We start from the raw sequence: 26,990 nt of genomic DNA on the forward strand, positions 1-26,990 counted from the left end.
CATCGCCTCTTGTATCATACCTTCTCGACCGACACCATCATCGTCAGCAGCAGCAGGGCTTGATCCTGACCTTCTGCAGCCTCGTGCTTTGACACCACCTGGCCTTCTTTCCACATTGCTGTAGCATCCACCATCCTCGATTTCCGGCTACGCGATATTTCGCTGTGCGCGCAAGCTTCGCATTGTAAGCACAGCTTGGACCTCCCTTTCCAGCTGTCAACCGCCCTTTTTCTCTAGTCACAATCGAGCGACCCGCCCAAAAGACGCCGAGACGCCGCTGTCCAACACTTGCTTTCACACTTTCTTCCCAGACAGAGGTCCAACCCGCATTGACCAATGTCGTTCCTGTGACGCGACAATCTCGGTTGGACCCATCATCCAGCTTGCGCACGCCGCACGCTTTCCGCCATTCTTCCAGCTCGACCGAGCAGCACCGGGACGAGTCGCTCGGACGCAGCGGTCTGAAGGCCTTCCGTCTAGATGTCATCAGTCGTGGCTCCACCATTGCCGGGCTCAACTTCTGACGTGCATTTCGACGAGGCCGACGCGGCCACATCTACGCAAACCTCGCCCGCAATGTCGATCCCAAGCTCCCGCATTGCGAACGACTCTACCCTGCTCACCACCTTCGACTCGTCTCCCGACAGCCAGTCTCAGCAGCTTGACGCCCCTCATCATCAGGACAAGCTTGACCCGTCCGCCGCTGCGTTTCAGCCCATGTCGTTCCCCGCATCAGCATCGTCACTACAAAGTGGAGCTGCTGCCGTTTCCAATGGTCCCGATCGCGCCTTCTTGCCCACTGCCGCACCGATCTCTGCGCCATTGGATAGCGCTGCTGCCACCGGCGAGCACGGAGTCAGTCCCGTCATCAATGCGTACAGATCGCCCTATCCACCCAGTCCTATCTATTTTGTCACGGTGGTGCCTCCAGAAGACTTCCTTCTGTCACCCGAACTCAGCCAACAGGAACGCACTCGTCTTGAACGCGGCTCACTTCTGCCACTCTATCCGACACTCGGTGGTCAGCTCTGGGCCATTTCGCGCGAATTCGCTTTGCCATCGCTGGGAGGTTTGATGCTTTACTTGGCCGACGACGGACAAGGCAACCGAGGACCGCGCATCGGCGATGCAGCATGGCAGGCGCTGTGGGCGAGGTACTTTGCCGAAGACGAAACACCATCTACGTCTGCGTCCAAACCATCGGCAGCTTTCGCTCCCAGTCGGCGCTCCTCGATGGCAGCCGGTGATTCGTTCGTCGGCACATCCGCTTTCTCGAGCTCACACGCCGCTGATCTGTCGCGTTCGACGCTGGCAGAAGGTTCCTCCAGCCGTCCCAGCATTCCTTACGTCTCGGCACGTCCGTCTCCCAGGGTGGAAGCCTTGGCCTTCCCTCGCCGCGACACTTCGGCAGATTGGAGTCCATCCGCTCGCAGCGCTGCGTGGTCGGGCCATGCCTCCTCGTCAGCCAGCCGCATTCCAGCTCCTGTAGTGCCTTTTCCGCAGCTCCCCATCCTTGCCCGCATCGAGTGGCAGATCGACTCGAGCAAAGCTGCCTGGTGGCCCTCCTGGATCACTTCTCGCAGCAGAGTGTCCCAACGTCCTGCACACAAAACCAGAAGGAGTCTGCATTTGGCCGACAGTCTGGCACAACAATCCAAGCGAGATGAGCTCGATGAGCATTACGACGACGAATACGACGGCAACGAAGCTGACGAGCTAGATCAGGAAGTCCAGGCTCGTCGAACTAGCCCGTCATTACCGCAACGGTGTCGCGAGCCCGAAACACATGCCTCCTCGAGCCGACATATCGATACAGCCGCGACTGCTGCGTCAGTGTCTCAGCCGGCATCGCTCGTTTACACGCCCGAAGAGGTTCCACTCCCTCCGTCTCCCTCCATGTCAATGCCTCCCATCACCGAGGCAGACGAGAAGCGAGAATCCCTCCGTTCTCTAGGGAGATCTGCGTCAGCTCGGTCGCTAGCTCAAACCCAGGATCAGCAAGATGTCGTCAAGAACGAACAGGAAGCAGAGAGCAGCCCGGCCGCGCCGCTCGCTCCCGAACGCCACTCGCCTCTGGACGAACCGCTTCGTTCTGCAAGAGCAAGCATCATTTCGATGAGCTCCTACAATTCGCGACCCATGTCTTCGCTGTCGAATGCCGCACCTCGGCTATTGTCAAGCAGCGCGTCCGACGAGCTGCGCGATGGTATCCCATCCGAACCAGCTGTTGTGGACGAGTCTGCGTCCATCGCTCCCTTGCAACCCGCCGAAGCTAGCTCGACAATACTCAGCCATCACGAGACCTCGGACCAGAGCCGCACCGGCTATTCGGAGATACTCGAAGCCGACGACGATGACGACCGAGTGACTGACAGAGATGGCGAATACAGTCTAGATCCCCTCGACCCGGCGCAGGACGCTGGGTACTCGGCTCTGCCCGATTCTCCTGCCGGCGAGACTCGCGCATTGCCAGATCGACAAACTGTTGGCGATGAGGAAGAGCAGGCAAGCTTCCCGCACGAAGGATTCCCGCTCCGTCACAGCTTTATCGTCGACGCTGGCGACGAGCTCATGTGGCGTGACCTTCACCAACACGATATGGACCAAATGTTCCCCGAGCCCCGTGAGGAGCCTCAAGCTCAGCGATGGCAGCATGATCAAGCCAAACAGACACACGCTGAGCAGCCTCCCCCTGATGCTGACTTTTTGCCGAGCGGCGGCCACATTGGTGCGTCTCTCTCGCGCGACCAGCCCGCCCTGTCGTTGTGGGCCCCGGGCACATTCCAAGAGGATCACCAAGAGGCAGCCTTCTATCGACACTTCGACCCTGCCGGTAACTTTGCGCATGACGCCTACTACAGTCCTCAGCGCTCCAACGTCGCCAGAATTCAAAGCTGGATCGGCAAGACGCCCACAGGTCCGCCTGCCTCATCTGGCGGCCTTGACGGCGACAATGAGCATCAAGACCCGGATCTGCAGCTGCCGGAAGAGTCGGACTTCGACGAGGTCGTCGGCCTTTGGGCTAGCAAGGTCCGTCAAGACCCGTATGGCATTCCACACATCACCGGCCCGACGGAAGCTTTGAGCCACGACCAAGGAGCAGCGAGCGTTGCCGTTGCACAGCAGAAGGCTCGCTCAGCAGAGACGCATGCTTCAGCAACCAACAAGCACGAAGGCGAGGGAAACAGCCTGGCGACGGCATCGGCTCCCGCGGTCTCGCTCCTGAGCCCCATCCACCTGGACGCTGCAGCCTTTGACGGCGTCAAGCCTCAGTTGGGCAGCCTCGCCACCACACAAGCGCCCCAGCTCCTGAGTCCGACAGCAGTGGCTCACGCCTTTGACACGCCACGGGCTCCCCAAAGCCAACGATCCATATCTACGCCTATCATCCAACAGCACCCACCACCGTCACCAGGCTCGCTGGCACCTCCTCTTGACCGCAGGCCCAGCAGTGACAGTCGTCGTAGCTCGGGCGATCTCAGCGATAGCCTCGAAGAGATGCAGAGAGCAGTCGAGCTTCTCAGCCCTGCGTGCTCGCCTAACCCAGGTCTAGGACATAGCCAAGAAGCCAACGGCCGCAAGATGTCTAGCAGAGACAGTCTTGCCTATGCTCGAAGCATTTCGGCCTCTGTGACACCCAGCCCCAAATGGTTCGCCCGTGCCAAAGCGGCGACCGCCAAAAGTCGAAGCAACGTTCGCAGCACGTTCGCGGCAGGAGGCAGCCCTTTTGATCGCGGACAAGTGTCGCCCCGTCCTGCCAGCACATCCGCCGTCTCATCATCGCGTTTCCGCGTGCCCGGCTTCCCAGCGCCCCTCAGCTCATCGCGATTGATCGAGTTTGCCCAGGTGGAAGGCATGCATCGTCATGCCAGCACCGAGGTCGGCGATGCAGAATCGACTCGCTCTGCGGGCACCGTGCATTCCATCAGCGACGATGCCACTCAAAGCGTGCCGACCATGATGATCATGCCGGTAGTCAGCCCACAGACAGCGCAACACGTCCAACCTTCTGGTTCGTCCGTGCAGTCGGTCGCCGCCGAGATGGTACATTGCGCTTCAACGACTATTACCTCTCCGAAGGTCGAAGAGCAAGAGCATGACGAGAACGAGAACGAACACTTCGCCTATCGCCCTACCAGGGTGGAGGAAACGACCAATGAGACGGTTGAGCCCGCCTCGTCCCCTATCTTGGCCCCTATGGACCATCTCAAGTCGTCGGCGCCTTTTGAGCAGGAGGGCGAAGCAGAGGCAAAAGACTCACAGGAGCTGTCGAGCATCATGGGCGACAACGACGAGGACAACATTGCCCGGATCCAACACTTTCTGCGCGGCAACGTCGTTTCCGGCGCCGACTCGGACGCTTCGTTCTTGCATGACCCGTCCACTTCGTACATGGAGCTACAGCATGGCTCCAGCGCCGACGGCACCATCATTGAACGATCGCACAGTCTCGGAAGCGATCTGCGTTCTGCCACCCCCGAGCAGCGCAGTGGCCGAGCACACGATGACCCGACCAATGCGGGGAAGGGGGACAGCGAGGGCGCTACGCAGCCTGATGCACACTTGAGCATGGAAGAGTCACCTGCTGTGGAGCGATGGAGTCAAGCCTCCTACATCACCGACCATTGTTCGCATCACCAGCCTTCGACGTGTTCGCCCGACTCGAACAGCCCGAAACGAGGTCCGCGCCACGACATGCGCGCTCCCAGTTTCGCGTACGACGCACACCTCAGCTCCGAGCCCACGACGCTCGATACGCAGCTCAGTAGCGCTGCCGATGCCACAGATGGCGAAGGCTTGTCGGTAGCCGACCAGGTGGTCAAGTCGTACCTGTCGAGTTCCCCCTCGGATGAGACGTTCTTTGCTTCGAATGGGCCTACTGGCTCGCTGCGGACGCAAGCAGAGGAGCAACAGCGAGATCGCCGCCAGCAGAGCCAGCAGGACCAAGCAGCTTCTGGCATCTCGGAGCTGGATGTTGCGAGCGAAGGTCAACAGCAAGGAACGCTGAACGAAGCGCAGTCGAGCAACAACATAGCTTCACAGAATCCCGCAAGCTTTGATCCTCCCGCGACGAACTCTACGAAGATGAAAGACGGTCCGATTCCAGTCCTGGCTTACAAACCTGCCTCTTCGCCTGTCTATGCCGACGTGTTTCCCGTGCAGCGACCTCTTGCTGGCACGCACGATGATACGCTTGACGAGGAAGAGATCCGGACGATGAACGAAGACACCCGCGCTGCAGTGCGTGAGGCGCTCTCGCAATCCACAGCGCACCACGTCAACATCCCACCCGCGGTTGCACCCCTTAGTTCCTCAGCGGCGGGGGCTGGATCCTATTCGCCCAAATTGTCGCTCTCTCCCACCGCTTCACCTCTGTCAAGCCACTCGTCTCTCGGCGACCAGTTTCGAAGACGCGGATCGGCCTCGAGTCTCAACTTGACCTCTACCGGCGGTGGCAGTGGCAGCAGCGCCTCGTCGCCCAACTTGAATGGCAGCAGCAAGCGTAGACCATCCCGACTGAACCTCGATATTGATGGTCTGTCGCGTTCGCCTCCCTCGAACGCAGCGTCCAAGGCAAGGTTGCCGTCGACCTCGCCCAGGTCGAGGTTTGGACAGCTACCGCCGAGCCCTTCGCTTCATCCGAATTACAAAGCGGCCATGTCGAGCCCGCTGAGCCAGACGTTCCCGGTGATGGGGCTGGGGATGGGCAGCCCGAAGAGCAAGGCATTCTTGCCTAGTCTGACTAACGTTACTTCGTTGGAGGGAGGGTTGGCGGGTTAAAGAGGCGGTCGCTTGGGCAGGTGCCGCGTTCCGCATTCGTTACGTTCCTGGCAAAGCGATACTATGCCGTCTCTGCGGTGCAGCCCGATGCTGGTGAAATGCAAACCATATACTTACATGATCGTCGTTCGAGGGTTCGTTTGAATCGTGCGAGCCTCAAGACCAGTTGAGAGATCCAGGTTCATGAAAGAGGCGGGTGACAAAATTGAGCGATGTTAGGTTGATCTGCGATCCGATGCTCCACTTTTTCGGGAAGAACATGCAACACAAAAAGGCCCTTGCTGTATCGGCTTTATCGACCACAATCATCACCTTACCATCATTGTCCATCCTCGTTAGTCTCTGCTTTATCGTCTCTTCGTTGGCTAAAGCGATCTCAACATGTCTCTGCTGCGACCGTTTCGAGCGAGCGATCTATTCCGCTTCAACAACGTCAACCTGGATCACTGGACAGAGACGTACACGCTCTCCTTCTACCTCTCCTACCTCGCGCAATGGCCGGATCTATCGTTCATCCAGACCGCACCCTCCTCCTCACGTACCATGGGGTATGTAATCGGTAAAGCTGAAGGACGCGATCACTCTTCCCCCACCTTTTCGCGAAGAGATCCACCGACGCTGCACGGTCACGTAACTGCCATCACCATCGCCCCCGAATACCGCCGTCTCGGTCTCGCGAAAGGCTTGATGAATCTCCTCGAAGACGTATCCACACGCGTGTACAACGCCTTCTTCGTAGACCTCTTCGTCAGACCCAGCAACAAAAATGCCGTCACCATGTATGAGGGAATGGGCTACGACGTCTATCGAAAAGTCACGGCGTACTACTATGGTGGCGGAAAAGCGGGTATGGACGAAGACGGGTTTGATATGCGCAAGAGTCTACCGAGGGATAGGGACGGGGTGTGTACGAGGAAGGATGGTAGACGATTTGCGGTCGATCCTCAGGATACGCTGTTCGAGCCTGCGTATCGGCCATGACCAAGTCGTAGAAGCAAGCTTCTCACATCAAGCATTCGACACGATACTTCAGAGGTCAGTTCTCCAACCGAAGAGCTACCATGTATTGCAACGCTCTCCAAATAACGCCAGGGAAACGGCCTCCGCTTCAATCCCACTCGATCGCCGGCGGCCGCTGGTACGCACGATCGATGCCCAACGCTTTCGTCGTCCGCAACGGCATACAGTACGTCGGATCGACCTCTTGCAATCCCGCAAAGCCTAGCAACGACAGACCTGTTCCAAACACACCGTGGCACCACAGCAACGCAAATCCTTCGTCAGCCATCGCCCCGATCGTCTCCTCTTCTGAGCGTCAGAACTTACCAGCGCAGCCAAAGACAGTATGGAAGACATCCGTCACGTTCTCCGGACGATCTGCTATCCCGCCATCCTCCGGATCCTGTTTTGCCCTCTCACATTTTGCTAGAATCAGCACGACTTTTCGACGAAACAGCAGCGGGGGGAGCCCAAAAAACTCACCTGAGCAGAGAGGATAAACCTCGATAGCTTCTTGGCGTTGATCCAATGCAATCTGCCCAACACACTGAGCGTGGAGAGCACCCACCAGCTGTAGCATACATCTTCGAGCTTCTGCGGTCGACCGTTGAGTCCTCCGTTGGGCAGTTGCCGTTCGGAGAGCCATGCACCGACTCGATCTCGGTCGATGGAATCGAGCGATTGGAGGATGGAGAGCGCTCCTATGCAGACCCAGGCTGTGGTGTTGGGAGCGTGTGGTGGTGTCAGTGAGGGGTTGTGTGGGAAACAGTTGGGTGAGAGAGATAGAGGTAGGGGCTTACCTTGGGCAGCATGAGACTCGGCACCGGGACCGGTACCGAATCCGCCGTCTGGATTGTGGCATGATAGTATGTGATCGATGGTGAGCTGGCGGTCGAGCTTGTCGAGCTCGTTGAGATGTACGAGGGCTGAGACGGCGCAGTAGAGGAAACGGGTGTCTGTTTCGCCCCATTTGTCGCCTTGAATGGCGCCGTTGGGTAGTTGTAGTCCGAGGATGACTGTTGGCGATCAAGGTGGTGTCAGTACCTTTCCTCATCACCAGAAGAGAAACAGAATTACGACTCACATCTGACGACTCTATCCCGCAAACCTCTGCTATCCAGTTCGTCCAGCGCCTGCTTCATCGCCAAAATCTGTATCGCAGACAAGGTGCTGTGAACATGTGCATCGTGACCCGGAAACGAGCCGAATCCACCGGCGTCTTCGTCCCAGCAGCTGAATACAAAGTCGATGAGCGCCTGTCTGTCGAGCACCTCTGGTCTGCCGAGGATCTCCAATGCGGTGAGACCCCAGTAGACGCCGTTCATGCGTAGATGCGTGGTGAAGTGGTAGGCGAGCGAATCGCGTTTCTTGTCGAGCGCTTCGACGAACGCGATGTGGAGAGGGATGAGTAGGCGACGTGATGCGTCCATGGTCGAGGTTGAGGCTGCGGCAGATGTCGATGCCATGATGGATGATGGATGTGCTGCCACAAGCGAGAGTGGAGGAAGGACCGGATGAAAGGCTGATCGGTGCGTCGTCGGAGGAACCGCGTAAAGTGTTACTTTTTGCGAAGAAATCACACGGCCAAGTCGGACCCTGAGCCGGCTGAGTTCAGGCAAGACGGCAAATTGATTGAGACCAATGGTGCCCTCTGCTGGGCGTGCATCGAGTCTCAATTTCCCCATGCGTCAGAAGGTCAATCACCTTCCGAAGACCCTTATTTGTCATGTGCCACTCACTTCATGCACCAGCCGGAACTCAGCTTGTGTCCCCACCGACTAACCACTCCATGCCGTCCCACCATTCTCAATCAACTCAGCATCTCGCTAGCTTCACAGGAACTCGATGTTTGACCACCACTCCTAGCGCATTCCTGGCTGTCACGCCGCCGCGTCCACACCCATCATCGTAATGCCGCCGCCACCCTCGCAGAAGCCTGGACAGGCGAGCATCAGCGCCTTCTTCAAACCTAAAGACAGCCATTTGTCCATCACCAAATTCTCTCAACCCGACCCCGTACAGAAAAGCAACGGCCATGCTCGCACCTCGAGTGTTGTCGATGCCGACAACGGTGGTGCTTCCACCTCCGCTCAACCTCCACCTAAGCGCTCCAAGCTGACCAACGACAGCGACAGGCCACGACGCGAGACCATCGACCGCATGGGCAAGTGGAAGTTCACTCCCGTCAAAGTTTCTGGAAGTCAAGCCTCCGAAGCCGATGGGACAGTGTCGCAAGAGGCGCCCGCACGCTCGCAACAAGAACAGGCTAGACACGAAGCTTTCAGGAAGAAGTTGCTGGGCTCCAACTTTGCCGTGGATCGGCATGCGAGAAATCAGTTGCAGATCGAGGACATGTCTAGTCGTGACCCTTTCTCGCCCAGCGAGCCTCAGACCAGTGTGGCGGCGGAAAACGAGGCCATTGTTATCGACGACGAAGACGACGAGGGCGAGGCGGGTGACCAGGAAGGAACTACCACCTCCAATCGCTTTGGTAGATTCGCCGCCTCTGCCTCCTCCCGCCGTCGCGACTCCGCCACAAACACCAAGTCAAAGGGCAAGTCCAAAGCAACCGAACCAGACTCCGGCCCTACCTACACCCCGCTCGAAAAGCAGATCCTCGAACTCAAAGCCTCCCACCCCGGCGTCCTCCTCATCATCGAAGTCGGCTACAAGCTCAAATTCTACGGCGAAGATGCACGAATCGCCTCCAAAGAGCTCAACATCATGTGCTTCCCCGAACGCAACCTTCTCACCGCCATGATCCCCGTCCATCGACTTCACATCCACGTCAAGCGTCTCATCCAAGCCGGCCACAAGGTCGGCGTCGTCCGCCAGATCGAGACACGAGCACTGAAAGCCGCGTCCAAGAACGCGTACACGCCGTTCGTGCGTAAACTCACTGCACTGTACACGGCGAGCACGTGGATCGACGACCTGTCGAGTCCGGACGATCTGGCCGCGAATATGGGCGATGCGTATACCAATCAGCCAAAGAGCCTGATGGCAATTGTCGAGCAGTCTGAGGGCGGGAATGGACCGGAGGATAGGGTCAGTATTGGCATTGTCAGCGTTGAGGTGAACACCGGTCATCTCACCTATGATCAATTCTCGGACGGTCATGCGAGGAGCGAGCTCGAGACGAGGATCGCCCACCTGGCACCTGCCGAAGTGCTCGTCCCACCACATCTTACAAGACCCACTGAGAAGGTCATTTCGTATCTGCTAGGAAGCGGCGCAGAAGGAGGAGTCAGGATCGAGAAGCTCGCAGCCAAACCGGACTACAATCAAGCATTTCAAGCCGTCACGAACTTTTACCGCGATCGAGGGCTTGAGACTTCTCAAGCGTCCGACAGCACGAGCGATGTCGCCGCAGAGACCTCGACGACGCCCTCGAATGGCAAGCAGAGCTCGTTCATGTCACTCATCCTCTCCCTTCCACACCTTTCCCTTATCGCCCTAGCCCAGATCATCCAACATCTCACCTCCTTCCAGCTCGAATCCATCTGCACCTTATCCACAAACTTCCGCTCCTTCTCCTCCCGCACTACCATGCTGCTCAACAGCAACACGCTCGCCAACCTCGAGATCTTCCGCACTGCCGACGAACAGACCGAACGCGGCAGCCTCATCTGGCTGCTCGACAAGTGCAAGACTGCTATGGGTCGCAGGTTGCTACGCAAATGGGTGTCTCGACCCTTGACGGACATCGACAAGCTGGAAGAGCGCTTGGACGCAGTGCAGGCGTTGAAGGATGGCAAGAGTTACATCCTTCGAACGCTGCCCGGATTGCTACAGGGCTTGCCTGACTTGGAACGCGGACTGGCCAGGATGACGTACGGTCGTGCTACGCCGACGGAGCTAGCCACAGTTCTGCTCTCGCTCAACCGTGTGACGCAGGAGTTCAAAGCGGAAGAAGCATCCACCTGGAACACAAATTCTAGCCTCATCGACACGCATCTCCAGTCCTTGACAGCAGGCAAACTTCCAGTCCAGAAATGCCTCAATCAGATCTCCATCAAGGAAGCCCGTGCCAACAACCTCGCCGACCTCTTCCCCGACCCGGATCTCTACCCGGACATCCAAACCTCCAAGGACAACATCGCCATCCTCGACACCGAGCTCCGCACGCATCTCCGCGAGCTTCGAAAACTGCTGCACCGACCTTCGTTGGAGTACGCCACGGTCGCGGGCATCGACTATCTGATCGAGGTGAGGGTGGCGGATGCGAAAAAGGTCCCGGTGGAGTGGTTGAGGGTGAGCGCGACCAAGGCCATGGTGAGGTTTCACACGCCGGAAGTGTTGAGGCTCACTAAGGTGCGGGATCAGCATAAGGAGAGATTGGAGAAGGCGGCGGAGGAAGGGTTCAAGAGGTTTGTGGAGGCCATGTGTAGGGACGAGTATGTGGTGTTGAGGAACGTGGTGGGGAGCTTGGCGGTGTTGGATGTGCTGGTCTCGTTGGCGATGGTGGCGGGCGGGTCGGGGTATACGCGGCCGGCGTTCGTGAGGGACGAGGCGATGGGGGAGGGAAGCGTTCCGGTGGAAATCAAGGGGATGCGGCACCCGATCCTCGAAGTGGTCTCGCCTCTTCCCTACATTCCGAACGATCTGACCCTCTCGAGTGGGCGATCGGGTATGCTCCTCACCGGCTGCAACATGGGCGGCAAATCGTCGACGTCTCGAACCCTCGGTCTGCTCATCATCCTCGCGCAAATCGGCTCCTTCCTACCCGCCACATCCGCCACGCTCGGCATCCACGACGGCGTGTTCGTCCGCATGGGTGCTCGCGACTCGATGTTCTCCGGTCGCAGCACCTTCATGGTTGAAGTCTCCGAGACCGCCGACATCCTGCGCTCCATCACACCGCGCTCCCTCGTGATCCTCGACGAACTCGGTCGCGGCACCTCGACCTACGACGGCCTATGCATCGCCTCCGGCGTCCTCGAATATCTCCTTATGATGCGGAATATGCCCAACGTGCTCTTCATCAGCCACTACTTCCAGCTCGGCGAGTTGGAGTCCAAATTCAACCGCGCCATTCAGAACTACCACATGGCGTTCGTCGAAACCACCTCTTCCAGCTTCGAAGACGAGTTCGACCTGGATGCCGACGGCGAAGGGCAGGGGGAGATCGAGTTCCTGTACAAGCTGAGGCGGGGGATTGCGAGCAAGAGTTTTGGCATCCACTGCGCGCGGTTGGCAGGGTTGGATCGGGGGATTCTGGAGAGCGCCGGGAGGATCTCGGCGAGCTTGGAGGCCAAGTACAGGGACAAGGTGGAGCGGAGGAGGAGGAGGGACCTGTTGAAGGCGGTTTTCAAGCGCGCATCAGAGGAGCTGGATGACGGTGCACTGCAGAAGGTGAACCAGCTCGTCGCAGGTCAGTCCAGCAGCGCTTGACGTGCCTCCCCTTTCCCCACAGTCTGTTCACCATTGTCACATTCGCAATCTCACTACCATCCGCTCATCGCACTCTCACACATCACGTTTCGGAAAAGATCTTGCTTGCATATGCTAAATTAACTACGAATCACAAAGTATACATTGTCTTGTCATTACACATCGCACTCCATCTCACGCTCCCTCAAGGGCCTGGACTCTGACGGCGCAGGTACATCGTTGAGGAGCTGCGAGAGGGTTGGCAACGTCGGTCTTCCCGGAGGGGTTGGGGTGGAGCGACGATCGGTGCTGGAGCCATCGCTGCCGTTGCTGCTGGTGGCCAGCTTGTCAGCTGCCGAAGGGGTGACCTCGCCTTCCTCGACACTACGACGTGGGAGGGAGGTGAGGATGGGTGGGAGACGAATTCGATCCTGATCGGCGTGCAGCTTGGCACGTGCCTGTTCGGGGAAGTTGATGGCGATGAGCAGGTCACGGATGAGCTGAACGTGCCTGCGACGCAGCGCTTCCGCCGATGCCTCGTCCGACGATCGACCGAGACCCTGCATCTTGGACACGCGATCGACGAGGCTCGGGTAGAGCGAGGTGCTCGAAGCCGACGTCGACGAAGACATGGATGGCGACAAAGGCGCCGCGGCAGGAGCCGAGTGACGCGACGACGATCCGTCCAGAGGCGTGCTGTCGCGTCGGATCGAAGAGCGTCTGCTCGAGTCGAGGAGCGAGCTGATCGAAGCCGAGGTGCTAGCAGACGAGTTGGAACGCAGAGGCGGCAGACGTCGCGAAGCCTCGGTCGGCGAAACACGGGGATAGAGGCCGTGCGACGGCGACGAGCTGTCACGGCGAGCACGCGGAGCGGCCTCGGACCAGCCACTCTCGGAAGAAGCGGCTGGGCTCACAGAGCGGAGGCGGCTGACCTCGGAAGCAACCTCGTCAAGCTCGTCCTCCTCCATGGCGTCATCGTCATCATCGGCCTGCTCCATCTTGACAGGCATGCGATGAGAATCGCGATGAAGCACCTGGGTCTCCTCGGGGGCGGCACGAGTAAGCGCCTCGACACGGCGGTAGCTGTGTCCACCGGCGTCCATGGGAGCGAGCTGAGGAACGATGGCAGCACCACGCGAGACGCGAACGCTGTCGTAGCCAGGCTGGTGCACCTGGTGCACCTGGTGGGACGAGGTGGCGTATGTGTTGGTGTCCGGGTAGTGCGAGTGAGCGCGGCTAGGAAGCTGAGCAATGGCGCGCTGGCTGGCTTGACTGCCCGTGCCGGCGAGCAGCGATTCGTCGAAACCGGGAATGTCGGTAAGACCGTACTGCGAGAGCGAGGAGAGGTCGAACTCGGCGTTGTTGCCCTGCGAGGACAAGGACGACGACGCTGACGAGGATGCCGACGAAAAGCTGTTGTTGTGCGAGCCCAGCGAAGCGGCGCTGGCACCGAGCTGGAGCAGGAAGGCGTTGAGCTGCGCGAGGTCTGTAGACTCCTGCTTGACCGGAGCGCGGGTAGCCGTGGACGCTTCAGGCTTGGCGGATGGTGCCAGTCCGTAAGCTGCCGACGGGTCAAAGGTGGAAAGGATGGCGTTGAGGGAAGCGTCGTCGATGCCACCCATACCAAAGGTTTGTGTGAGCCTGTCGGCCATGTTCGAGTCATAGGCAGGAGCCATCTTCTTGCGTCTCAAGTCGCCAAAGAAGTCCTCGACCTGCTCATGACCACGCTTGCTGCCGGCGAGGTGGTGGCTGGTGGTAGCCCCGTGGGCGAGGTAGGTGTACGAGGTTGGGTCGGTGGTGACCTTGCTGCGGGGGTCGAGGCCAGAGGCGAGATGCATGTACGAGGCGCCGTCCTGTGCGTGGTGGTTGGGAACCGGGCTGCTACCCTGTGGAGTGTCGATGCGCGACGACATGGGCGAGAGCGAGGCGCTGGACGTCGAGTGTGCGTAGCGGTAGTCAGAGTTGTGAGGCAGGGAAGGGTAAGCGGAAGGGTAGGCGGATACCGAGGCGTACATGCCGTGCTGTGCGGGGAGCTGCGGGTAGCCGAGGTAGGCGTTGGCAGCGTGCATCTGAGGAGGGTAGGGGTAAGCGGCGCCACCGAAGGAGGCAGCGTGCTCGGACATGGAGTAGGCGCGAGCGGCTGCGTTCTGTGCGGCCTTGTGTTGACGCTGCTGCTGGTGCTGTTCGGTGTGGATGCGTTCGTGCTTCTTGAGATCTTGTGGACGCTTGAAAGTCTTGCCGCAGACATCGCAGTTGTGGGGCTTCAAGGGCGTGTGCACGCGGATGTGAGAGGTGATGTGGTCACGCTTTGCACAGGTGACGTCGCAGCCTTCCCACTTGCAGGTGAGGCAGAGATTGTTGGTAGACTTGCGTCCGACGTGATCGTCGCAAAGATGCTTGTAGACGACCTCGGGATCGTAGAAGATCTTGCCACAATCGTCCCATCGGCAGGTGATGGGTTTGGCAGGTGGCTCAAAGTCGGCGGCGTCGTCGGAGGTGGAGGAGGAAGAAGCGTTCATCTTTGCTGATGGTGATGGTGATGATGAGGAAAAGGATGTGGCTGAAGAGTGGTGCGAAGGTGCTGGGCTGGCGCCGAGGTGGCTGATCGAGGTTGCGTAGCTCGAATGCTCGCTGGCGGCCGCCGGCGACAAGTGGTTGCTCATGTCGGCAATATGTGAGAGATGAGATGCGATCGCGCGGTGAAGGAGGGATGCACTCGTGTTGAAGGACGAGAAGTTGGTGCTGCTATGTAGGAATGGCCTGAGAGGTGGAGTTGGTAGTACGAGTTGACGATGATGGCGGGATAGATTGTGAGCAAAGAGGGGTCGACACGATGGCGTTGAGTCGAAGGAGGTCGAGTATATGAAGGCAGACGAAGCTGGCTCTGGGGGTGCCAAGAATCTATAGTCGGAAGTGTAATGCCAAGTCTTGGCAGTCGATCCACGTTATGAAGAATGCTTGGCAGCAAGACGTAAGACGCAGGGTGCAAAAGTGTGATGCCCGACGAGGCAGGAAGGGAGGAATGGAGGACGTAGAGGAGGAGGACGGTGGCTACCTAGGGCAGCAACGATCAAAGTCTTGGCAAGCGTCGAACGTCGAGGGGCAAGGCGAGCGACTAGCTAAGGGCCGAAATGGACGACTGCCTCCAAAAGCAGTGCAGGTGCAGGTGCAGCAGCAGCAGCAGCAAGAATACTGTGACAGGGTGTCCTGTCGCTGTATGGAGGAGACACGAGGAAAGGCACTAGAGCAGCCAAGAACGCCCAGAATTTTAGTTTCTTGGCAGTCGAGCTGTACGTCGACGGTCACTGAGCTTGCACTTTGAGTCAGGACATCGTGGCAAAGTGCCTGACGCTTGCCAAGACCGCTGAGCAGCTAGACTTGAGGCGTTAAAGTCGTTGGACAGGCGGTGGGAGCTAAAGACGTAATCTGTTTGACAAACCGAGCGGCGAGCGATCCGGCACACCGTGGCAGCAACGTCGATTCACCGCAAAACGTGCCCGTTTGCTCGCAACGCAAGAGCCATCTCGCCAGTCGCTGCTGAATTTCGTAGATTTCAGCCGCGAGCTCACCTGTTCAATGTTATTAAACTTTTATTAATTTAAAGCAAAGAGGAGCGCCAAGAACTCCCCTTCGCGCGCTACTGCGACGGTAAATGGGCAGTCGAGCACGCTGCTCCGGATGATTCGAGCCGCAGGTCTTGGCATTGATGGAATGCCAAGACTTTTTCGCAATCATGCTCTCCCGCTGCCCCACCCTTGCCAAGAACTCAAGGGCTCTCCGCATAGGACGTCGACAAGCATACAGGTCCGGATGGACGGACCCGTTCCATAGGCAGCGAAGGGACGGGGTCTTTCCTGTCGGACGAGAAGCTGCCTATCGGACAATTCGAGAGTTCAAGCCAACGCTGAGGAGCTACCGTTTGCCGCTCAGCACCCACCATTTTCCAAGCGCCTCCCTGCGAGTACCTGCCGCTCTTCCCCTGCCTCCCTTCATCTCCTCATCGATCCACCAGCCCAACAGCCACATTCATCTGGACCACCGCCCACCAATGACACTCAATGTACCTGGGTTGCCCACTGCCTGAACGTCTCGGTGCTACACGGTCGACCTGCTCGTGTGATCAGAACCCTATTCCCTCGTGCAGCCACACCGGGTCCGTTTTGCCGGAGGCGAAGGATAACGGTTGAGGCACCAGCACATTTGTGTAGCAGCCCGTCGCGACTCGGGAGCCTTTGAGCCGCTCATACTCGAGCAGCGTGCCGTCTCGGCACGATTCTTCCATCACGCATTACACGACGTCGTATTCTCGGCACAGCCGACGCGGCTGCATTTTGAATTTGCGACTGGCCATTTGAAATTGCTGCGACTTGAACGGAATTCACCATTTCTTCGATTCGACTTCGCTGAGACCAAAGATCAGGGTTCATCTCGGATCTGTGTTCCTGACGATGAGATCGGGTCGTGTCGACTCGTCAACTCACCAGCGCTCATCTTAGCGACAATAGCGGGGCGCCTGACATCAGTCTCCCACGACTGAGGTGCTCCGCGCAAAGCTGCTACAGTATTTGATGAACGTGCGCTCACTCATTGAACCAGATCTGAGAGCCCAAAGATACGCAGCACATCCCAATACTGTAGATGGCAACCTGAACCCCGAAGCGCTCGCGTCGGAAATGGAATCATTGACCGGTCGTCGCAACACCGCAACATGTGAGAATGCTTTGCGACCAGTTCAGGCGATCGCTGGATGTGCTATCATTAGAGAGGCAAGGTCGCACCGCCGATCTGTGCATTGCTGCTAAGAGCCTCGATGTCAGCTCGCATAGCAACCAGCTCTGCCAAGCATCCCTTTCTGCCAAGCCGTCCCTCTGCCTTGGCGGCATGGCCCCAGATTGCGCGATGCAGGCTCACTCAAGGTCATCGCCGATTGGCAATAGTGAACGTGCAGATCTCGCCGATCTGGCATTGGCTTTGAACGCCACGGAGAGGTTGCTCATGGCACTGCGTGTTGGATCAAATGCGGTGCTGTGATTGTACAGTTGGATGCATTGTCAATGTTGGTCTGTACCGTCATGCGACTGCGAAACGGTGACCAGAAAGTCTCTAGGTGCGTCGAGGTAACGCCAGGTGGGATCCGAGATGCGCAGCCTCTCGATGGTGGATTGTATGTGGTTGATCCTGTTTCGACGAAGTCGTTGATCATCGGCTTCCTGCTGATCATCCAGTCGGTTGAGGCTCGAACGGATGGCCAGACCGAACACCACTTTTGACATCCTCCTACGTTTCGGTCGACGAGGCTGCAGCTCCGTGGATGCATCGCCATTCGCGGCTGCATTGATGTCTGCGTTCGCTCGGTTTGCCGATACAGACACGTTGCTGCTCGACGGTGGAGCGGCTGAGCCTGCATCGTGTTGTTGGGTCCTGCTTCTGCTGGCTGCCAAAGAAGTGTCATCTGGGCCAGCCCGCATGGCTTGATCGAACAAACTTCCGGCCTGGATGGCCTGCGCCTTGGCCAACAGGGCATCTTTGTCCTTGCTCCCCGAAGCAGTCGCTTTGGCTGGAGAGGATTGAACAGCTCGTTTCGTCGGTGCCGCCGCAAGGCTTGCTGCAAATGCGCTGTTGAGCGTGTCGGAGGGTCCCGACAAGGTGTGCGAGGATGTGCTGGAAACCGACTGTACGGCCGATCGAAAGTCGCGTTCAGCCGAAGCGAATTGCGCAGGTGGCAAGCCACTGGCACGAATAGCTGAGCCTCTATCCGGAACTCGAGCGTCCAAGCTCTCTGCTGCCAAGTAGCAGCATACAGCCACCACACCGGTACCTGCATTCTTGACCGCCTTCTGATTGCCTCTGCGAGACCAAACATCCACCGCGGCGAGATAGGACTCGGCCCGATCGATCAACGGACCGCTTCGTGCACCGCAAAGCGATTGTATCTGTGCTCGCCTGGATGCCGCCATTGCGAATGATGTCGGTGTCTGGTCCGAAGTGTGGTGGGGACGAGGAAATCCGGGAGGCCCATGCATGTCCAACAGCGCTCTTCTGCGCTGAGATTTCTCGAATGAGAATGTTTGCTCCGAAATCCGAATCCTCGTCACAGTCCTACGGCGCAGCTTGGCCTTCGAGTCAGAAATTCTCAAAAAGGCCAGGAGTCACTCCTCCGGCAAAGGCGATATGGATCACTGCTTCTTCTTACCCTCACTCCACATCATCATCACCAACCTCTGACCGCACGTCGCTTGATCACCCCAATCATGGCCGACCAAGCTACCATTCAGAACGAGCAGCAGGCTCCCGCCCCTGCTGCTGCTCTCGCACCCGCCGCCGATGGCGCCGAGGAGCTCAACCCGGACGGAACCCCTCTCTCGGACAACCAGAAGAAGAAGCGAGCCAAACAGGCCGAAAAGGAGCGCGCCAAAGCGGAGAAGGCTGCCAAGCTCGCCGCCGAGAAAGCTGCTCGTGAAGCCGCCGACGTCGACTTTGCCTCGCAGAACTACGGCAAGCTTCCCCTCAATATGTCTCAGGAGCGCAGTGGCCGCAAGTTCACCAAGATTTCTGAGATCAGCCCAGAGCGCGACGGTGAGCTCATCGTCCTCTCTGCTCGTGTTCAGACCAGTCGTGCTCCTTCGGCCAAGCTCGTCTTCCTCACCTTCCGTCAGGGCGTCGACTGTGTTCAGGCCACCCTCGCACAGGCTCCCGAAAAGGTTTCTCGACAGATGACCAAGTGGGCCGCTGGTCTCGCTGCCGAGACCATCGTGCTCGTCGAGGGTACCATTGTCAAGACACCCAAGCCTGTCGAGTCCAGCACCGTCACTGTCAAGGAGGCCGAGATCAAGATCTCCAAGATCCACTCCACCAGCGAGATCGCCTTCGAACAGCTTCCCTTTGGTGTCGACGACGCAACCCGATCCGAAGTCGAGATACAGGCTTCCCAGCAGACCGATCGTCCTCTTCCACCTATCGCACTCGACACGCGCCTCGACAACCGTGTCCTCGACCTGCGCACCACCACCAACCAGGCCATCTTCCGCCTCACCCACGGAGTCTGCAAGCTCTTCCGCGAGTACCTCGACAGCCTCGACTTTGTCGAGATCCACACACCCAAGCTGCAAGGTGCTGCCACCGAAAGCGGTTCTTCCGTCTTCAAGGTCTCGTACTTCAAGGGTCAGGCTTTCCTTGCGCAGAGTCCTCAGCTGGCCAAGCAGATGGCTATCGCCGCCGACTTTGGTCGTGTCTACGAGATCGGCCCCGTCTTCCGTGCCGAGGACTCCAACACCCACCGCCACATGACCGAATTCACCGGTCTCGATCTCGAAATGGCCTTCGACGAGCACTATCACGAGGTCGTTGACGTCCTCGACGGTCTCTTCACCTTCATCTTCCGCGAGCTCCCCAAACGCTACCGCAAGGAGATCGACGCGGTGAAGCGTCAATACCCGTGCGACGAATTCCTGCTTCCGGAAAAGACGGTTCGCTTGCAGTACAAGGATGCCATCGCCCTCCTGCGCGAGAACGGCAAGGAGCTTGGAGACCTCGAAGATCTTTCTACCGAGATGGAGCGCACGCTCGGAGGACTGGTGCGCGAAAAGTACAAGACCGACTTTTTCATGCTCGACAAATTCCCGCTCGAGATTCGTCCGTTCTACACCATGCCTGACCCGGCCGACGGCAAGTACTCGAACTCGTACGACTTCTTCATGCGCGGTCAGGAGATTCTCTCGGGAGCGCAGCGTGTTCACGACGCCGCGTTTTTGGAGAAGAGGATGGCCGAGTTCGGAATCCCCGTAGAGAGCATGAGGCACTACGTCGAGGCGTTCAGGTTGGGATGCCCTCCTCACGCTGGTGGTGGTATCGGATTGGAGCGTGTTGTCATGTTCTACCTGGGTTTGGGTAACATCAGGAGGGCGAGCATGTTCCCAAGGGACCCTAAGCGTCTGGACCCTTGAAGAAGTCGCATGCGAGGAACGATGATACACACCTAAAACATAATCTCAGAGCATTCGCGCCCATTTATTATGTGTCCAGTGCGTGTGAAAGTTTGCTGACGGTGCTACGCTTGAAGGGCGGATGTCATGAATAGTCTCGTGCCACTCCAATCGGAGCGAGAAGGGTCCGGCAAACGTACAGCTTCCAGCACACAAAGATCGACAATGTATAAAGACAAATTTGGAGCAGCTAAAGTACAAGCAGTGTGGAAGGAGGTTGGTCAGTTCTCGTCCATCCGATGACGTTTTCGTTCGCGGTCATCCTGTTGACTGCCACCACCGCCGCCATTTGGACCCATGCCCATGTTTGCACCCATCATGCCACCCATCGAACCGCCCATGGGCATGTTCATCATGCCACCTGCACCTGGCATGCCGAAAAAGTTGGGATTGAAATGACCGCCCTGCCCACCCTGCTGCCCACCACCTCTACCGCCTCTGTTACCCCAACCGCCTCCACCTCCCCTTCCGCCTCCTCGACCGTACGGTCTGCCGCCGCTATTCGCACCCGTTCCCGGTCCAGCTGCGCCCATCATACCCATCATCATCGGGTTCATCATACCCATCGGTGGAGGACCATTGGCATTGTTACCACCCATCCTGATCGGTGCACCTGCCATGGGAGCTCCACCTCTACCTACACCGCCACCCATGCCGCCTCTTCCACCCATCATTCCACCGCCTCTCCCTACCCTCTCGGATTTGGGCAGCGGATCCTTCGGTAGCGTCCTGAATGGATTTCCGTTCGCGCTTGTCGTCAGAGTAACGTTGGCGCGTTTGAACTGAAAGTCGTTCTCCTCGAACCAAGTCTTGATCTTTCTCGCATCGCTTTCGCTCTCGGTTTCGACGTATGCGACACCTTTGCTTTTACCGTTGACCTTGTGTTCCGAAAAGGTGATGTCTTGGAGAGACAGCGTGACGCCGACGGAGGAAGCGATTTGACGAATCTCTTCGTCGGTGGACCACCAGTTGAGGTCGCCAATGTAGACAGCGTTCTGGATGGAAGGGTCGGTTACTTTCGGTCGCCCTGCTAGCGTGGACATTGTACTTCGCATCGGTGGGGCAGCAGAGGGGTTGGACGGGAGGGAAGACGAGGGTGGGAGAGAATCATCTTGATGTCGTTGGTAGGAGGAGGTGGATGGTTGTGATGGTGGATGCGTGATGGCGGTGGAGGAAGAGGAGGGCTTTTCGTCGATAGAGTCGGCACGTTGACGTTTGGACGAGGTGGATGCGGGCTCGGCTTCGTCGGGATCTACCTTGATGGACTGCTCGTCTTCGGGTTTGCCTAGCACGTCCGAGTACAGATCGTCCTAGACCATTCGAATCGCAAGATGACGGTAATGTGTTGGAACAGGGGGTCAGTTACATCGGGCCAGAGAATTGCGGGACCGTCCGGCATGCTGCGCTAGGGCCCTCGAGATGCAGGCAATATGAATGTGGGCATGCGAACTCACACTGTACAGATCAAACTTGTCGTCATCCATGTTTGCGAGTGTTTGACAGAGGCAAGATTGAGATTCCGTTCGGTTCGCAAGAAGGAGTAAGGCGATACAGCGTAGCTCTACAGGCTTCTACGAGGCAATGTTTGCGGCAAGGAGCTGATGTGAAGGTGCGGCGTTTAGACAGGATTGGACGGTCAGCAAAGAGACTACAAAGCTATGTACATGCACCTCAGCAGCGGACGGAGCAGTCTCGACTGATTCTCGATACGGCTATACTGTGGTGGAGCGCATTGGGTGCGTTGCTACACTACTTACATAACTCGATGCGATGGATGGAAGGTTGGAATGAGGATCGCGAACGAGCTCTCCGTTGATTAAGCTTAGCTGCAGCCTGCAAACAGTCAAGGGTCTTTGGCTTTCTCTCGTATTGTCTTCCAACGTGTCGTCGATCACGGATCCGAGAATGCCATCGTTTCTTGTAAAGCGTTGTGTGGAAATCAGATCTGACATCTTTGACAATGTGGCGGCGTTTCGGCGAAATGCCGGGAAAGCCTAGAGAACGCAACCGTGCGCTCCACTGTTGTAATTTTGCATGGCTGACTCGACTCGACTCTGGAAGAAGTGCAGCAGCATTCCGGTCTGAGAAGAAATCGGCGCAGCGACAGCAACGGAACAAAGCCGAATTGCGTTTGCGTCTCTCGACTCGAAAGTCTCGCTGCGCTTCCGAACAAAGCTTTGCATAAAAGCGCATCATCATTCCACACACCTGTCTTTCTTCCAACACCACCTTCCACATCCGATCACCATCCTCGATAGCCAACCATGTCTACGAGCCGTCAACCCCTCTACCTCCGTTGCGAGATGAAGCCGGCCGAACACCGCGCCGCGCTCACCCCCACCACAGCCAAGGCACTCATCGACGCCGGCTTCGACATCACCGTCGAGTCCGACCCGCAGCGCATCTTTGACGACAAGGAGTACACCGACGTAGGCTGCAAGCTCGCCCCGCACAACACCTTCCACTCGCTCCCCGCCGACATCCCCATCATCGGTCTCAAGGAGCTCGAGGAACCTGGTCCGGATCTGCCCCACACCCACATCCAGTTCGCCCACTGCTACAAGAAGCAGGCTGGCTGGGCGGATGTGCTGGGCCGCTTCAAGCGCGGTGGTGGCAAGCTGTACGATTTGGAGTTCTTGGAGGACAAGAACGGTCGTCGTGTAGCTGCTTTCGGCTGGCATGCCGGGTTTGCAGGTGCTGCGTTGGGTCTGCTTGCGCTGGCTGAACAGGTTCAGGGTTCAGACCGTCGTCTCGGTGCGCAGAAGGCGTACCCCAACGAACAGGCTCTCATCGCCCATGCTAAGCGACAGATCGAGCACATCAAAAAGTCACGACCCGACGGAAAAGTCAAGGCGCTCGTCGTCGGAGCTCTCGGTCGATGCGGTCGTGGAGCCATCGACTTTTTCGAAAAAGCCGGCGTCCACTCTGACGACATCGTCCGCTGGGACATCCAGGAGACCTCCGCCAAGCACGGCCCCTACCAAGAGTTGTTGGACGTAGACATCTTTGTCAACTGCATCTACCTCACCTCCAAGATCCCGCCGTTCCTCGACCAACCCACCATCCAAGCCGCCGGCCCATCGCGTCGTCTCGGCGTCGTCGTCGACGTTTCCTGCGACACCACCAACCCCAACAACCCCCTGCCGATCTACGACATCAACACCACCTTCGACAAGCCCACCGTCGACGTGCAAACAGGTGAAGGCAACCCGGCGTTGACGGTGATCTCGATCGACCACCTGCCCACGCTCTTGCCTAGGGAGAGCTCCGAGGGCTTCAGCGGAGATCTGCTGCCCAGTTTGTTCCAGTTGAGGGAGGTGCTGGGCAAGGATACCACCAAGCTGGACACGTTGGAGGAGGGTAAGGGTGCGGTCTGGCAGAGAGCCGAGAAGTTGTTCCAGAAGCATTTGGCCGAGGCTGTACAGCATGGCGCGTAGAGCGCGAAGATTGTCGCCCGTTTCCAAACAAGTCATCACTATGTAACTTTCAAAACAAAAGCGCGAATTCAGCAGATCACGGCGTTGCAGGCTTGCATTCAGAGCTGTGCAGTGCGTTTGTCTGAGAGGTTGAGTATGCAGTACGTGTAGACAGAGGGTGGTCGTTGAGGGTCAACTAGCGAAAGAAAGCGGGATGGAGTGGCAGAGTGTTTCTGCGTTGGAAGTGTCCTGTGTGTGGGGGGAAGTGCATTGCGATGCTGTGAATGCTGGTGCGTGCTGAAGTGCGATGTTCACAGCTGATCCTGCTGCTCTGTAAGCGGCTTCGTGGCATCCTTGCGCATAGGTCTTCACCAAGAGCCTTGTACCAAGCCCTTTATTCTGCCTTTTGCTTCGGCAACCCGAACAGTCAGATACCAGTCAGTCATTCATCACCTTCCCTTTCTCCTCCCTCACCCAATCGTTCTCCCACCGCCCGCATTCCTCTCCAATCTCCTTTCATCCCGTTCCTATCCCCTCTCGGAACCTTTTTCCACTTCACCTCCCCGCGGCATCCTCCTTCAACGCGACCTTCCGCGCCCGGTTCAACTCTGCATAGCAAAACGCACAGATATGGTGCTGCGCCTTGGCCCTTCCACATGCACTGCAGTGGACCAGATCCACCCTGTCCTTCAAACCCTTGTTCGCCGAACGCATGGACTTCCTCGAGTGCGAAACTTTTTTCTTCGGTACCGCGCGCAGCAACCCATCCCACAACAACCCGCTCAAACTTTGAGTTGACGGTGTCGATGCAGAAGAAGCAAGTTCTGCATGTGTTGCTAGTGCTGGTGTCAACGATGTTGATGGAGAGGATGGTGTTGTGAGCGAGGGTAGGGTGGGTAGTGCGAATCGTAGGAGGGTGGAGCGTCCGATGGTGAGCGTTAGTTGCACGCGTGACGCTGCGGATAGTGTTGATGTGGGTAGCATGATTCTCAAAGTGTGCGGGGATGGAGCGTTGCCTGTGATGCTGGTTAGTGTCGACCGTAATGCAGAAGAGAGATGATGTGGTCGTTGAAGGTGTTTGATGACGAGGAAGAATTGATTTCTAGCACAGAAGTCTCCCAGCCAACTTTTTTTGGTTTCAACTAGGGATTTCTTTCTCGTGCGAAAATTTCGACTTCCTCGTTTCACCTTCGTACAGCTTTGTCCTCACGACACATGTTGATTGCGATTGCAGACCTCATTCGGTTGCACAGAGCTGAGCATATCAGTCAGGTCAGGGTCTAGAAGGTTGAATATGACCTTTAGCCGGTCTTGCGATTCGTCATCTCGGCATCATGACCGACAAAGGATCTCTCTGTCTTGATGCACTAGCGGCCTGCGTCAATCGTTCTTATCCGCCCGTCTCTTTCCGGGCACGAGCGTCTCCTCCGAGTTGTTTGCGCTCCCTCTCATCAAGCCCTGCCTCTCTCCTCCTCCCGACCCTCCCCCACTCCGCCCCGTCCTCGTCGCATCCTTGCTCTGATCAGCCTCGTCCTCCTCATCCCCAATCTCGAACACCACATCGCTGTTCGGCTGTGCTCGTGCCGCTCCCCTACCTTGCGAAGTTCCTTTCGCCTCGACGTCGTCCTCGTCCTCGCTATCTGGACCATCCGGTCCTCTTGCTGCAAATGTGTCGACCTCGTACCCCTCTGCATTGGGATCGTCGTCGGTCGCGAGTTCGTCCGACATGGCGAGTCGCATATTGTTGCCGGTTGGACGCCACACCCACGCGATGGCCGAGAAGACGGCAAAGTAGAGTAGCGCTAGCCAGCCGTCGAGCAGGAACCAGCGGTACTGCCACGTGTTGGGTGCAAATCCTTCGCCACCAGATTGAGAGAAGGCGATCGAAGAGATGATGAAGAATGCGAACTGTACAAACAAAGTGAAAACAAGAAAATTGTCAGTATATGCGAGAGCGTATCGAGACAAGACCGAGGAGAGATACTTACAATCACCACGACAGCGCCGAGCAAGATACGATGGAGTTTGACAAACATGGATCGTTTGAAAGTCTGCTTGCGTTGGGTGAGGTACTCGATACTGCGGTTGAGCGAGTTCATGATCCACGTGAGGAAGGCTGTCAAGGTCATGGCGAGGGGGAAGATGAACGCAAAGATCCACGCTCCTCCTTGATCGAGCTGGATGAGAACGATGCCGATCGAATAGAGCACACCAAATACAAAATGCGCCGCCGTCAGCAGACGCACTCTTGTCATGACGGGTCCGATCGACGGCCGAATGACTCCGTATCCCATAGCGACGATCAACAGCAGGAAGAAAGAGACCGAGTTCCTTCCTGCGTCCAGGATGCTCGTCAAGACCAGCAAGAACCTCGCTACTGCCGTGACACTTGTACTGCCATTCACCTCCCGGATCCTGAAAAAGTCGATCAGGTGTGCGTTGAGGTAGTAGTAATACATCCACTGCGCCGCCATCTCGACGACCAGAAAGGCGATGGTACCCGAGATAAAGTATTGGACCGTCAACATTTCGTCCTTGTGCTTGATGCACAGCGAGAGCCAGTAGACGCCGAGCGCGATGTAAGCGACGGTCATGGCAAAGTAGAAGTTGAGCTTGGGGTATTCGGCCGCTGGGAGATTGCCCTTGAACTTGTTGAAGAATTCGACACGACCATCGAAGGAAGCATGGACCGAGAGGTCGCCCGTTCCAGAGGGACCGGCCTCGAGAGAGACGAGCGGCACCTCGGCTGAAAGCAGAGTAAAGCAGGTGTGAGTCGGACAGGAGTGAAAGAATGATCAGTAAAGAGGCTCAAGGAGAAAGAGGTTCGTAAGGGCAAGGGGGGCAGCTCACTCGCACCGAAGCAGTAGTATCCGGTCTTGGTGACATTGTAGCGCTGAAGATTGCAATGAGCGAGGAGTGAGAAAGAATGGTCAGCGCGTCTTGACAGATTCTCCTCATTGTGTCTCAATTTGGTTGCATACTCACCAGCGTCTTGTCCTCGGTCAAACCGGTCGCACCAAAGTCCATCCTCTGCAGCTGCACGGTGGGGGCCTTGCCAGTGCTCTCATCCACGATAAAGTTGCCGAGCTGCTCTTGACTGCACAGCTTCTCTTGCACCACGCTCGGCGTGCAGATGTAGTTCTTGAGCCGGTACCCAAATGCATCCTTCTCGTTGCTCCACTTGCCGAGCTTGTCGAAGTCGGCGAATTCATAAAACATGGTGGCGACGGTGCCCATGGAGCCTTTGTGGAAGTATGCTTCAATGTGGCTGTCCCCGCCTGCGACCATGCCGGAGCATGTCTGTCGCAGCTCATCCTTGTCCGAGATGGTCACGGTGAATGCTAGGGCCGAATGTGCGGTTGCAAGGAGCAGCACGAGGCTCGCGGAGAAGAACGTTCGTATTGATGCTGAGAGCAGCATCTTGGACAAGGGCAGCTGA

General features: G+C 57.6%; 12 protein-coding genes across 12 annotated transcripts; 5 read left to right on the forward strand and 7 right to left on the reverse strand.

Annotated features, from left to right (window-relative positions):
- Positions 1–480: 480 nt before the first annotated feature.
- Positions 481–6,762, forward strand: PHSY_007421 (hypothetical protein; the record flags this gene model as incomplete). The annotated part of the gene is made up of 2 exons (XM_012338015.1): positions 481–5,606; positions 6,153–6,762. 2 exons carry the CDS (start codon positions 481–483, stop codon positions 6,760–6,762), a joined length of 5,736 nt encoding a protein of 1,911 aa, XP_012193405.1.
- A 127-nt stretch (positions 6,763–6,889) lies between these two features.
- Positions 6,890–7,592, reverse strand: PHSY_007422 (hypothetical protein; the record flags this gene model as incomplete). The annotated part of the gene is made up of 4 exons (XM_012338016.1): positions 6,890–7,017; positions 7,108–7,263; positions 7,349–7,481; positions 7,581–7,592. 4 exons carry the CDS (start codon positions 7,590–7,592, stop codon positions 6,890–6,892), a joined length of 429 nt encoding a protein of 142 aa, XP_012193406.1.
- A 261-nt stretch (positions 7,593–7,853) lies between these two features.
- PHSY_007423 (hypothetical protein) lies at positions 7,854–8,465 on the reverse strand (the record flags this gene model as incomplete). The annotated part of the gene is made up of 1 exon (XM_012338017.1): positions 7,854–8,465. The coding sequence occupies one exon, from the start codon at positions 8,463–8,465 to the stop codon at positions 7,854–7,856; it is 612 nt and encodes a 203-aa protein (XP_012193407.1).
- Positions 8,466–8,691: 226 nt separating this feature from the next.
- Positions 8,692–12,174, forward strand: PHSY_007424 (hypothetical protein; the record flags this gene model as incomplete). The annotated part of the gene is made up of 1 exon (XM_012338018.1): positions 8,692–12,174. The coding sequence occupies one exon, from the start codon at positions 8,692–8,694 to the stop codon at positions 12,172–12,174; it is 3,483 nt and encodes a 1,160-aa protein (XP_012193408.1).
- A 155-nt stretch (positions 12,175–12,329) lies between these two features.
- PHSY_007425 (hypothetical protein) lies at positions 12,330–14,816 on the reverse strand (the record flags this gene model as incomplete). The annotated part of the gene is made up of 1 exon (XM_012338019.1): positions 12,330–14,816. One exon carries the CDS (start codon positions 14,814–14,816, stop codon positions 12,330–12,332), a length of 2,487 nt encoding a protein of 828 aa, XP_012193409.1.
- A 1,043-nt stretch (positions 14,817–15,859) lies between these two features.
- Positions 15,860–16,690, forward strand: PHSY_007426 (serine/threonine-protein kinase 4; the record flags this gene model as incomplete). The annotated part of the gene is made up of 2 exons (XM_012338020.1): positions 15,860–16,213; positions 16,469–16,690. 2 exons carry the CDS (start codon positions 15,860–15,862, stop codon positions 16,688–16,690), a joined length of 576 nt encoding a protein of 191 aa, XP_012193410.1.
- Positions 16,691–17,204: 514 nt separating this feature from the next.
- Positions 17,205–18,176, reverse strand: PHSY_007427 (Heat shock protein 78, mitochondrial precursor; the record flags this gene model as incomplete). The annotated part of the gene is made up of 1 exon (XM_012338021.1): positions 17,205–18,176. One exon carries the CDS (start codon positions 18,174–18,176, stop codon positions 17,205–17,207), a length of 972 nt encoding a protein of 323 aa, XP_012193411.1.
- Positions 18,177–18,404: 228 nt separating this feature from the next.
- PHSY_007428 (hypothetical protein) lies at positions 18,405–20,096 on the forward strand (the record flags this gene model as incomplete). Its single annotated transcript, XM_012338022.1, has 1 exon — positions 18,405–20,096. The coding sequence occupies one exon, from the start codon at positions 18,405–18,407 to the stop codon at positions 20,094–20,096; it is 1,692 nt and encodes a 563-aa protein (XP_012193412.1).
- A 260-nt stretch (positions 20,097–20,356) lies between these two features.
- On the reverse strand, positions 20,357–21,619 carry PHSY_007429 (hypothetical protein; the record flags this gene model as incomplete). The annotated part of the gene is made up of 3 exons (XM_012338023.1): positions 20,357–20,502; positions 20,674–21,445; positions 21,590–21,619. The coding sequence occupies 3 exons, from the start codon at positions 21,617–21,619 to the stop codon at positions 20,357–20,359; spliced, it is 948 nt and encodes a 315-aa protein (XP_012193413.1).
- A 265-nt stretch (positions 21,620–21,884) lies between these two features.
- PHSY_007430 (ARS binding protein Abp2) lies at positions 21,885–22,334 on the reverse strand (the record flags this gene model as incomplete). Its single annotated transcript, XM_012338024.1, has 1 exon — positions 21,885–22,334. The coding sequence occupies one exon, from the start codon at positions 22,332–22,334 to the stop codon at positions 21,885–21,887; it is 450 nt and encodes a 149-aa protein (XP_012193414.1).
- Positions 22,335–22,399: 65 nt separating this feature from the next.
- PHSY_007431 (saccharopine dehydrogenase) lies at positions 22,400–23,572 on the forward strand (the record flags this gene model as incomplete). Its single annotated transcript, XM_012338025.1, has 1 exon — positions 22,400–23,572. One exon carries the CDS (start codon positions 22,400–22,402, stop codon positions 23,570–23,572), a length of 1,173 nt encoding a protein of 390 aa, XP_012193415.1.
- Positions 23,573–24,931: 1,359 nt separating this feature from the next.
- PHSY_007432 (major facilitator protein) lies at positions 24,932–26,971 on the reverse strand (the record flags this gene model as incomplete). The annotated part of the gene is made up of 4 exons (XM_012338026.1): positions 24,932–25,459; positions 25,540–26,297; positions 26,402–26,444; positions 26,537–26,971. 4 exons carry the CDS (start codon positions 26,969–26,971, stop codon positions 24,932–24,934), a joined length of 1,764 nt encoding a protein of 587 aa, XP_012193416.1.
- Positions 26,972–26,990: the final 19 nt, after the last annotated feature.

Source organism: Pseudozyma hubeiensis (genome assembly GCF_000403515.1).
Source record: "Pseudozyma hubeiensis SY62 DNA, scaffold: PHS70, whole genome shotgun sequence".
Lineage (NCBI taxonomy): Eukaryota > Fungi > Basidiomycota > Ustilaginomycetes > Ustilaginales > Ustilaginaceae > Pseudozyma > Pseudozyma hubeiensis.